Source organism: Centropristis striata, chromosome 4 (genome assembly GCF_030273125.1).
Source record: "Centropristis striata isolate RG_2023a ecotype Rhode Island chromosome 4, C.striata_1.0, whole genome shotgun sequence".
Taxonomy (NCBI): Eukaryota; Metazoa; Chordata; class Actinopteri; order Perciformes; family Serranidae; genus Centropristis; species Centropristis striata.
In genome coordinates this window covers 28611345-28623872 of record NC_081520.1, presented here as the reverse complement: position 1 = coordinate 28623872, position 12528 = coordinate 28611345, and the positions used below count along the sequence as shown (strand labels likewise).

General features: G+C 40.4%; 1 protein-coding gene across 3 annotated transcripts in view; it reads left to right on the top strand.

Moving 5' to 3' along the window:
- usp2a (ubiquitin specific peptidase 2a) overlaps nucleotides 1-12528 on the top strand; it is a 46798-nt gene that overhangs the window by 10741 nt on the left and 23529 nt on the right. For all 3 annotated transcript variants that reach the window (XM_059331603.1, XM_059331601.1, XM_059331602.1), the window contains one exon: nucleotides 2077-2926. In XM_059331603.1, the coding sequence (XP_059187586.1) occupies nucleotides 2141-2926 (786 nt within the window). In that variant the 5' untranslated portion in view covers nucleotides 2077-2140. The remainder of the gene's footprint in view (nucleotides 1-2076; nucleotides 2927-12528) is intronic.

The window sequence follows — 12528 nt, the reverse complement described above, 5'->3', positions numbered from 1 at the left end:
CAGAAGGAGGGGAAATTACACTGAGGAGAAGAAGGTGCACTCAGAAGAGAAGGCAGGGTGCCGGAGAGGAGAGAGCAGTATGAGAGAGAAGAGGGACAGATTAAAGAAATAGGAGCCTCCCTCACTGAACTCAACACGGATCAACAACACCAGATACTTTTATTTATTCAGACGCTAGCTGCTGTGCATGTGAACAAGAGCCTCTCTCTGCCGCGGCCGCCACAGGAACACACTGTGCTCTGCCCGGCTTTACCTCCAACATCCCGCTGGACTCTCCCATTATAGCCATGGGAGACACACATTATACCAAGAGATGTAGGGGGGGTGGGCTGGTGCCCTGCAAGAGAGGGTATGCAATTTGAGATCTCAAAATAGTCTGGATGGATTCTTTTCCAGATTTATATTTACCTCCTTGATTTTAGAATGGGGTTGAAGTTGGTAGGAGAAGGGGCGTCCCAGTGAGGTTTCCAGGTTAATGCTCAGCAGAAGATGGTGTGCCTTTCTTGAACATTATACCAAGCCTAAATCAGCAAGCGTGCTAACTAGTGCTAATTGTGTCACTACGGATCTGTCTCTACTGGATTGTATATCATGCTCCTCAGAGTTGCGTGATGTGGACTTATGGTATGGTACACATAACCAGCCATGCTCTGTAAAAAGCCTGTAGACAACCAGCACAGACCATAGTGCTGCCCTGACACCCTTATGTAAAGTATTCTCATTTGATTTGTTATATAGAGAAATAAAAGCTGTTACAATTGAACTATGTGTGATCAAAATAATCACTATTTAAAAAGGACACATATTTTACATGTCAAAGTTCAATTCAAAGGCATAGGGAGTACTTCACAAGCTGTGAAAACTATTTAAATATGCCTCAGGATGTTCTGGACAAACCTTTACATACATAACATAGAAGTGTAAAAAAATGCCCGTAACTTAACACAAATGTAGAGTAAAAGCAGTAAAGGTAAACCAACATTGTGGTATTGCCAGCGTGCAGTGCAGTGGTTGTCAACCTGGGTGTTGGGACTGCAGTCTGTTTATTCTGGGGGGGTTGTAACTGAAAAGGTTGAGAACCAGTGGGGTAATGTATGCAAATGGGCACTGGCAACATGGAAGAAAGCCAGACACCATTCATCTGCATACACCACCTGCATTGCAATGACACAAGCTTGTTAATATTGGCAAAGTTTACCTTTTAATGAAAAAAAAATGCAGAATGAGCTGAAAAAAAAACCCATGATAAATGGTCTATTGTCAAGCAAGATGGCTATAATGATAAAAATAATTTGTTTTATTGAATTGTTACACATAAGCTCAATAACTACATGGAACAAAATGATTTTGTAGTTGGGCCAGCAACATCTGACAGGGGCTGTGAGCTACATTAGCTCATATTAATAAACTGTAGCAGTAATGCATGTTAGGAGCGTGCACTGCTTTCTGCTTAAGTTGTGGCTTTAAAGTTTGAAAAAAATCCATTATTTTTGTGAGCTAATGCAGTGAAGACATTTCAGATGAATGTGCACTTACGACGGCATTATGTACCACACAGGAATAACATAAACTTTGACTCTTTGGGCAGTTAAAGGAGACAGGATGTTCACTCTGAGATTTCCGTAATTGAGAGATTATGGAAGTTGCAAGTTTGATAAAGTAGTGCACTGAAGCTAATGGCTGCCCAAAAGTCACGGAAAACACAAAAATCTAAAGCACTATAGCATGCTTTGTAGTGCAGTAATGTAATGAAAATGTGATTTTTAGTGAATGGGTTATGAGTTGAGCATGAAAAATGCTGGTATTATCCTTTAAATAACAATTGTATCAGTGTGGGGCAGTATTTACTAATGTGTTAAACAGTAAGCGCAGCATATATCACTTTACATTTCATTGTTAATGATATTATGCCAAAACATGGAAGTGTTTCAGTCAGTCATGCACATTCTTAATCATTCTGTGTCTTTAAAGCCAGATTTATGCTTAGTAAAGCAAAGATAAATGTTGCTTTAGTGTAAGTTTTGGCTTGATTGTTGCTGATGAATTAATATTCGTGTCTCTTTGCTGTGGCTGCAGTCAATGCAGTCTTCCAGAGGCTCTCCCTCCCTGTGGCTGAGAAACCAGCAGCAGCAGCAGCAACATGTCCCGCGTCTCCTCCACCGCCAAGCGATACGCTGGCCCCTCCTACACTAGCCACTACAGCTCCTACAGCTCCTCCCTGACCCCGGGCCTTAGCTCCTACAGTGATCGGGACAGGCTGTCCACTTACAAGTCCCCCACCTCCTCTTCTTCCACCTCTTCCTCAGGTTACTCCTCCTCCAGCTATCTGAGCAGTTCTGCCGCCTTCAGCCGCAACTACAGCACCTCTTCAGATCCCAACCGAGACCGGGGTCGAACCATCCCACGCACTGACATCCTTGGAAGCAGCATCAGCAGCCGCCGGAGTGAGAGCCTCAGCAGAACCCCTGTCAAGAGCTATGGAGGATCAGGGCTCAGTGGGGGATCGGCCTACACCGGCTACAGTTCCTACTCCTCTTCCTCGGCCCAGTCCAGCTACCTCTCGTCTTCACCGGTGGCCTCCAGCATCTCGCTCAACCGACGGAAATCTGTATCCCAGAGTGACTTGAGCAGGGATCTGGCCTCTCTGGGCCTCAATGATGCCTCCACCTCTTCCTCATCTCCGTCTTCTTCCACCAGTACCCTGCGGAGCTACCGCAGTCGGGCCAGCGATGTGGCCAACTCGTATGGCACGAGCTCCCGCATGGGCTACTCAGGCCTGTCGCGGAGCTCTACTCAGGAGGCCCTCTCACGGAGCTCCACACAGGAGGCCTTCAGCAGCAGCAGCAGCAGCAGCAGAGTGTTAGGCTCTTCGACATGGGAGCCAAGCAGTAACGGGCTGTCCGACTCCCCTATCAGGGACTCCACGGTAAGAAAATGTCCTCTGTTCTTGCACACACTGCTTTTATTGGGGGTACTCCAGAGGGGATCAGTATCCAGGAGCTGAGTAAGGCTGAATGGAGCCATAGCTGCAGACGTCACCACACAGAGGTTCATTTCTTTAGTTTCACACACATAATAAAGCCCCACAATGCTTTGTGGCTTCTGAGAGTGCTGGCTTTTACCAAATGGGGGCACTGTTGCTCAAATTACTTTCAATGCTCTTAAAGACCTGTTTTACAACAATATACCAGACATATTATACTCTTATGGCTTCCTTGGTCGGCTGTTTGAGCTATTCACTAAAACACATTTTTATTTTATTTTCATACTAAATAAGAAACCTATCATATCCTAACCTGAGGTCATTATTCCAGCATACATAAGCAGTTACATGACTATATGACAAATGAGCATGGATACCTGACCCCTTCTTCTCGACAATTAGCTCACTTACACCTCTCAGTAGGACGAGCTGGGTCTTCAGGCACTATCCTCATCTCTTAGCTCAGTATTAATGACCCGAGTTTCCTCTATGCAGGTCAGAAAGCACAACTGACCCACTTCCCCTCAGGATTAGTCCCAGTAACCGCTTACATGAGTGTAGGAGGAGGGGAGAGTGAGTGGAAAAGAGAATTAGGAAGAATTTGTGTTAAATACATTTTGGAGCTTTTCAGCTACTGTAAACCATGAATAAACATATTTTGAAATATATTTTTAGACATATATTCACTATATAATTATTCGGAATGGGGCTTAAAAAGGTTCCTTTCGAAGGTGAAAAAAATAGATTTTCTGAGAAATATGAGTGAATATGTGCTTATTATTAATGCATATTAGTATGATTTCATCACAATTCAATTCCAGTGAAAGCAGTTAATCAATTAGTGTATCATCAGAAAATGAATCAGGTAACAGTTAATCGTTTCAATAATTTTTCTGTCAGAAATGCCAAATATTTGCTTGTTCCAGCGTCTCCTTTGTTAGAAATGTGTCTCTTTTTTTATATGGATTGTAAATGGACCTGCACTTATATAGCACTTTTCGACCACTTTACACTACAGACTGCGCTCATTCACCCATTCATACTGGTGGCAGAGGCTACCCTAAACAGTGCCACCTTCCACCATTGGGAATTCATTCACACACCAATGAACGCAGCATGTAGGCTGCTATGGTCAGGGATCGAACCACCAACCTTCCGATTAGTGGTCGACCGATCTACCAACTGAGCCATAGCTGCCCATATAAGTGTAAATTGAATATCTTTAGGTTTGCGACTGTTGGAGGAACAAGTGAAACTTTATTTTATTTGGTAATGTGCTTTTTTTTTATTCTATGAAATCATGTAGTCAAAAACAACAATTCAAATCAAAATCAAATCAAATCAAAATTACTTTATTCATCCCCAAGGGGAAATTCAGTCAATTCAACAATTGATAATAAAAATAATATTTTTCAGCACATTTCTTATTCTCATAATTAAAAAACAAAAGCAAACAATCAAAACTTTCTACAAACATGTAAAGTGTTTCTAAAGTTATTCTGCTAATTAGATGTCTGTTCAGGTTGAACGTGGGCGGCGCTCAACTGGGAATTATGTGAGGTCACCGGACATGCCGCACTTATCACACTGCCCATACACACCCACACAGTCCTGAAAAGAGGTTTAGTTAGTTAATTAAATTAAAATCACCGGCTTGGGTTTTCCAGTACACAAAAAGTATTTATGTTGGCCTCATACAGTATATCATTACTCTCATGACAGGCCTTGCTGTATGCACTTGAATGACCTCAGCATAGAATGAAAGATAATATTAACTAAATGGTCTTGTGGTGGGGCTGCCTGCTGTCATGAGGTATACTACATAAACAATTGCACCCAGCTGTACATTTCCTAATCAGTCAGCTGCTCCTTTTTAGCTCATATAAGTCTCCATGTAGAAATAGACCTGACCTCATGCAACCTGAACATTACAAAGTCCTGGGCTTTCACATTCAGTGATAAAACCCAATTGAAAACCACAAGACTACTAGAGAGGGTTGCACTGAAACAAAAAGGGAAACATTGAATAAAATAATTTGTTACATGCAAAATAATTTCATAGTGTCCTTTGAGCCTGCGGGTCGTAACGACGAAACAAAGAGAGTGTTTGATATGCCTCTTAACCATGGACCATGAGCTAATTGGAATGTAGCAATGTCAATTTAGGTGATGCCAGTTTCTGAAGTGGAGTGGACAAGTTTGAACCTGACTTTAATTCTCATTTAATCCATCAAATAATCAACACCTATCCATCATGAAAGGGCTGAGAAGTACAGGGATTTAACTGGATGTCACCAGCTGCAATATTTGTAATATAATCCGATTTTTGATTCTGATGGCAGATTTTTTTTAAATGTCATCAGCTGATTGATTTTCATTGTATTGTATGCATAGACTGTATGCTTTTCCTCTATTTATCTCGCTTTTTGTTAGCAGTTCCTTACATACCTCCAAGCAAAAGGATGGTGCATGTCAAAGATGTGTGTGAGTTTTGGCTGACACATTTCAGCTGAAAATGTCAGGAATGATGTCATGACTGATGAGCGTCAGAATGACAGCCACTGTGACCTTACACTTAGTGACCTCTCAAATTTGACCTGTCATACCAGGTCAACCATCCTCAGGCAACACAGAGTGGTGCTTATTATTTGGACAACAATCAATTATTTTTATTATCTATCAATATATTGATCAAAAATACCCATCATGTGTTCCCAGGACCTATGGTGATGTCTTAAAATAGGAGGAGGAGAAGAGGGCTAAGGGTTGGACTAAGTTAACTCCTTTTTTGTCTATCACTACCCAGAATGTTCCTTACCAATATACATTCTTTCATCTCATTAAAAGAGACTTGATAAAATTTGGTAGCTTCAGGGGGCCACCTAAATGGGGGTATTTGATGGCCACAGATTAACTTTGTGTGGTCACAAGCCTTCAAGCCACAGTCATCAATAATGACCTAAATGCAAAGAAATCTAAATAAATGATCTAAAATATAATATGATCAACACAGTTAAATTAGTCTACCTCTACTGTGGACAGTATTATTCATCACAGTTTTAGTGTGATTGTTCAAGTTGCAACATATGCCAGGTAAGCTTTACCTGGTTTTTCCTTCACATACTGCACTCTTCTCAGTTTGTTCCAATTACGACACCTACAATGTGACCTCCTTCCAGTTTCCTTGTAACCAGTGAGTGCAATGATGCCAGTCCCACAGAATGACTATAGAATCACTCAAATTAACACTAGTATTCCTCTTGTTGTTGTATGAATGTTTACTCCTGTCTTCAAAAAGCAAAAAAGCAAAACAAGGAGAACCCAGTCCTGATCATTGCTCAGAAGCTTTCATCACCAAAACAGCACAAAAATAGCAGCTGCTGGTGCCTTATGGTCCTGTTTATTTTGTGCCATGTTTATGATTAAGGAGGCAAGCTGGTAAACATGACGATTGTTCTTGTTTTCCCTGTTTCTTATGCATGATATTCATATCAGACCAGGACACATGCAAGAAAAACATTTTTCTATGGCTTTACTCAGCATAAGATTTAGATTTACAGTGTTTGGCATGCTTTGTAACCATGACTTAACCTCCTGTGAGGTCTTATTCATAACCTGTTATGTTCCTGTTCAAGCATCTCATGCATTTGTTTGAATTCGTCAGACCTTTTTAAAAAAAATAATAAATTCAGCTTGCTTACGAACTACTGGTACCTGAAGACACAAAGGAAAGACTCTTACAGTACACTTACAAAAGCTTAGCTCTCGCCATTGTTTGGATCAGTTGTGAAAACACTGTACTCAACAAAGTAATGGCTGAGATCTCAGAATCACTAAAAATAGGTCCAACAGTGCAAACAAGCAGTGAGAGAACAAACTCTCAGGTTAGTCCAAGACATTTGGAAAACCACATTTATTATCCAAACTCTGCACTTATTTTTGGCACTAACAGTTTTTCTGTGCAATGATATATAATTGGTAGCATTTAAGTGTATTCACCTTTTAGTTTTACCCCTAAATAAAGTGGCACAGACAACCTTTCACTTACACTTTTGCTCTTTGGCTCAACAAACAAACAGCCACAGAAAGGCAGGGTGGCATGCCTGAGTCAAAGCTCATTTTGCCCCAAAGTTATTCTGCTCAGGCTTTGTGTCTAGACTCTCTGTTGAGTCAACAGTATTTTTAGACTGTCTAACTGTAGGTTCGCCACCTTGGTCAGACAGCTTATGGTTTGATTGAAAAAAATACAGTCTGGTACAACATGGAGCTTTCCTTTGTTCTTTGGCAAATATGGGCCAGTACTTTAGTAGCTCAGTTTTGTAAAGCTGTTATGAGCGTGCTGGATATGTTTTGTAGGTCAGTGTGTAGCACGTCTATCAGGACAGCTATCTTAACAGTACACCAAACCTGTTTTATTTCATAGAACTCTGTACCTATTCCATTGAATAGTATCAATATAATCAAAGTTGGGATATTGTAATTAAATCTAAACCTGGCATCATGCAGCGGCAAGCCACCTGTGAGGCTAGCCTTTTGCAGCCAGCTTCAGGTGGCCAGTGGAGAAACTGTCGTTTTTGGCACCTGTGTATTGGCTGAAATCATTTTTGTGATGCAATGACTAGACCCTGAGTTTCAGTCGAATTGCAGAAATTCATCTTTCCTGAATGCGCTTCATGGAGGAGCAGCATAGTTTGGTAGCTCTCTGATTTTGCTCAAATTTGCTGAGTTTTTGTGTATTTTTATAACATTTTTGATGGATAATTTGTGGAGAGAATAGTTTATTCAAGAGAGGAGCTGTTTTCATTGAAACAGAGCAAGACTGGAGGACACCATCACCCTATTCCAGCTGAGTTGAAGAGGTGTTTTCGTGGTTGCCATGCTAGTGCAAAAGTTAAGGCTCGGAAATGGAGATATAAGCCTTTTCTGCCGTCAGTCATCATTGGGAATGTTAAGTCTCTGCCCAACAAGACTGATGAACTGGAGTTATTGGTGAAGACTCAGAAAGAATTCCGTGAGTGTAGTCTCTTGTGTTTTCCGGAAAAGTGGTTGAATCAAAACATCTCAGACTCCAACGTGGATCTACCTGGCTTCACTCTCATAAGATCAGACAGAGATGCTAAAGCTAGTGGCAAGAAGAAAGGTGGGGGCTTGGCTTTATTTGTGAACCAGAGATGGTGCAGTCCTGCACATGTTACTGTCAAGGAGAAGATGTGCTGTCCAGTCATTTAATTATTTGCAGTTAGTATGAGACCATATTATGTACCAAGAGAGTTGTCATATCATAACAATACTTGTGTATGTTACACCCAAGGCAACTGCTGAAGTTCCATGTGAAGATCTACATGACTTTGTTGTTAGGATTCAGACTAAACACCCAGAAGCATTCTTGATAATATCAGGAGACTTCAATCATGTTTCCCTCTCCTCCCACCTTACTGGATTTACACAGTTTGTTAATTGTCCCACCAGAGAAAATAAAACCCATGATCTGCTGTATGCTAATGTCAAGACCAGTAGCCCTCACTTCTCACATCATGAAGACCTTGGAGCAGCTGATTCTACGCCTGCTGAGAGTTGAGGTCAAAGTCAAACTCGACCCACTGCAGTTTGCATACAAACAACACATCAGAGTGAATGATGCTGTCCTCTACATGCTTCACCGTGCCCTTGCTCATCTGGAGGTAACTGGTGCTTATGTTAGAATCATCTTCTTTGATTTTTTAAGTGCATTCAACACCATAAAACCCAACATACTCAAAAACAAGTTCACAGAGATGGGAGTGGATCTTTCCTTTATCTCCTGGATCACAGATTACCTGACAGGAAGACCACAGTATGTCAGGTTGGGGAACTGTGTTTCTGGGACATTAATGAGCAGCACAGGGGCTCCACAAGGGACTGTTCTGGCTCCATTCCTGTTCACACTGTACACAGCGGACTTCAAATACAACTCTGAGTCCTGCCACATCCAGAAGTACTCGGACGACACTGCAATTGTGGCATGTATCAGGAATGGACAGGAATCTGAATATAGGGATCTGATAAAAGCCTTCAGTGACTGGAGTCACAAGAACTATCTCCTACTGAACACCTCAATGACTAAGGAAATTATCATAGATATCGCACGTTCAAGCCCCCACTTCAGCCAGTGAATACTTGTGGGGTGGACATCGAGGTGGTGCCAAGGTATAAGTATCTTGGTGTATACCTGGATAATAAGTTGGACTGGTTTAACACAGATGCCTTCTACAAATGCAGATGTTTTATCAGTATGTGGTGGCAAGCGTGTTGTTTTATGCTGCAGTCTGCTGGGGAGGCAGCATCAGACACAGAGATGCAAGGCAGTTGGACAGACTGGTCTAAAGAGCTGGTTCTGTGGTTGGAGCCAGGTTGGACACACTGGAGGAGGTGGTGGAGAGATGCACTGTCAAGATGTTCGAGGCCATCTTGAAATACCCAGATCATCCGCTACACAACACCTATATGGACAAAAAATAAGGCAGTGGACGGCTCCTCTCTCTCTGTTGCAGGACGGAGAGATACAAAAGATCCTTCGCTCCTACAGCCATCAGGCTGTCTCATTCTAAATGAGTTACCAGACTTACTGAATTTCCCCTCTGGGGATAAATAAAGTATTTTGGATTTGATTTGAAAACTTCACCCAGTTGTGCACAATGAGTCCAGCCAGGAGCTTAGGAGTCCTATGTCATCCACTTTGGGTCGCTACCCAAAGCTCATTACTTTGATTGGTGGCTCAACTTTCTCTTCACCACCAAAGTCTGATACACTGGTTGTGAGATAAAAGGTACAGGTGTGTGCCAATGCTTTAAAAAACAGATGGAATACATCTCATTACTTTTGTAGCCAATTTAAGGCTTAATCTGATATCCAGTTCTACCGTTACTGTACAGAAGACTTCATTATGTTCTGGAACAGAACAGTGACACGGACAATCTGTTCACTCTCCCACATGCTCTCCTGAACTCTCCCACATACTATGAATGACAAATTGTTTGCATTCACATCAGTGTTAGTAAGTTAAAGACGGCTATGCACCTTGTAGGAATGTACGGTAAGAGCTCAGATCTGCCATAAACAGTGAATTGTTTGAATTTGCCCTCCAAAGGAATATCTTGTACCTAGGTTCAATTTAAACACTTGAGTGAAGAGATTGTCAGTCTAATGTTCCTAATTTAGCTTTGGGAATAGAGCAGCTTTCCCTAGGTAATTGTACTCTGACTTCTCCTAGATAACATTGCTTAGAGACTGCCTTTGTCCCATTTTTTATACCAGACTGCATAGCTCTTTGCATCACACATCACAATACAAACACTGACTCTTTGCCTCGTATTTCTCAACATTGTAGTTTTCCACCTTAAAGATTTAGACATTCAGACACACACACACACACACACACACAGAAATTCAACCTGGTGGTGGAATGTGCTCCTTGGGTATTTGTTGTGTACACATGTTTGAGCCTGGGTAGCCTGGGTCATGAGATTGCTGCTGGGGACACGTTGCACTTCTTGCACGCTACACAGTCATTCCGCTACAGAAATGCATGTTGCACTGACAGGGTCAGTATCTGACAGTGGTGTGGACTCGGATCACAGATTTGATTACTTCAGACTTGACAAAATCAAAGAAGACTTGCAAATCAACTTGGACTTTAACACCAGTGACTGGTGACTTCACTTGGACTTGAGCATTTACATTTGAAAGTACTGGATACTTTCCCCCAAGCCCAAAGATGAAAATGTAGGTTATTTAAAAAGTGTGCTGAAAATCAATTAATCCCCATCACTGCCTAAATGAATTTATGGGCGCTATTTATTCCCAAGATCTATTTTGTTTCAGCATCAATCAAGTTGGAGGAGAGAATAACAAAAAACTTACAAAATAAATACATATTTTAAAAAGCACATTGATTTTTGTAAATTAAATATGTTTTTACCCTGTTTCTAACTGGCATTACATTTAGTGAAAAGCATGTTACCATTTGTTTAGGGCTTGAAACCATTTTTCTTGTTTGTTTTAAATTGGGACTTGACATGGAACTTGAGTGCACAGACTTGAGACCTACTTCTGATAGCTGATGATTTAAGAAATAATAAAGGGCAGACTTCTATGAAAAGATAGCACGGCTAGCACACTGCTTTTCATAATTTTCCCTGTGTGGTATTTTGGTGACCCTGAACTAGACCGCATGTGAGTGGGAGGTGAAGCACAGCACATTCTGTTGTCTTTCTTATTAATCAGCTCCCTCAGCTAGAAAACGTCTCTTTAAAATGGCTAAAAAGCCCAGTTTTAAACCTTCTGTTATCAGACCTTCAACAACTACAATGCCACACCTAATATTTCCTCAAAGATTCTAATTTGGACTATCCAAAATGTTGAAATATATCTCCCATGTACTAAAACCAGATGTAACAGCACATTACCAAGTGATTTTTGCTCATTCAACTTCTATCACACTGTTGTGAATCACCTGACCATAGTCACTGAATTCATAAATACTGACGTAACTTCCGAATCTAGCAATCAACAAGATGTATTTAGAGAAAGAGAGATGAGTTTGTTCTAGGTCTGAGAGGAACACCCTTTTTTAAATGCAACAAGTCTATCATTACTCCTTATTACTCATTATTGGATAAACCATTGGAAAATACTTGGAAGCTTGTTTTGTACAGTATATATTTTTTTAAATCTTAATGTATTAAATGAAAATCAGTTCCTCTGAGATTTACAGAGCATTTTGGCGTCTTTCTGCACATTGTTTTTTTGTTTTTTTGCCTATTTAAGTTCTATCTGAAAAATAAATCTATGTATAAACATGATTAATCTATCTTCTAACATCAAACTAAACCTTTAAATCAGGTTTGTAGAATCAACTAGCAACAAACCGCAGTCAGGCTAGCTAGCGACTAGGTGGTGAACATAGTAGAACATTCAGTTGCTGAAGAGCCAGAGAATTTTCTCGAGAGAAAGTGGAATCTAGTCAGTGGAGATTAATTGAGAATGAATACTGGACTTACATTCACCAGATGGCAGAAAAGAACTCCAAAATAATGCTGGTGTTGCTCTGTAACTGCTGGATGTGTAAATTAGTAACTAGGCTAACAGCTTTGTCATATTAACTAAAAACTTACTATGTGAATTTTTGTTTCTTGTTTTCTTCCCACTTTCCTGTGCCAACTGTTGTAGAGTATTAAACTGATGACTGTGTAAGCCTTACTTAACATTAATTACAGTAGTCCTTTTTTGTCTCTTTTGACAAGATAGCAACAATATATATACTTTTTTTAATAAGGATGAGCAAAAATGTAAAAACAACAACTTTAAAATCTTAAAATATTCTCAAAAATACTGACTTATTATTACCAAATAATGTGAAACCTTCTCAAGTAATGACTTAGTATCTTAAAATAATGAATGAGTTGCTCAAAATAATGACTTTATATCTCAAAATAATAATTTGATACCTCAAAAAATAACTAAGTATCACAAAATAAAGACTTATTATCACCAAACAATGAGAAACT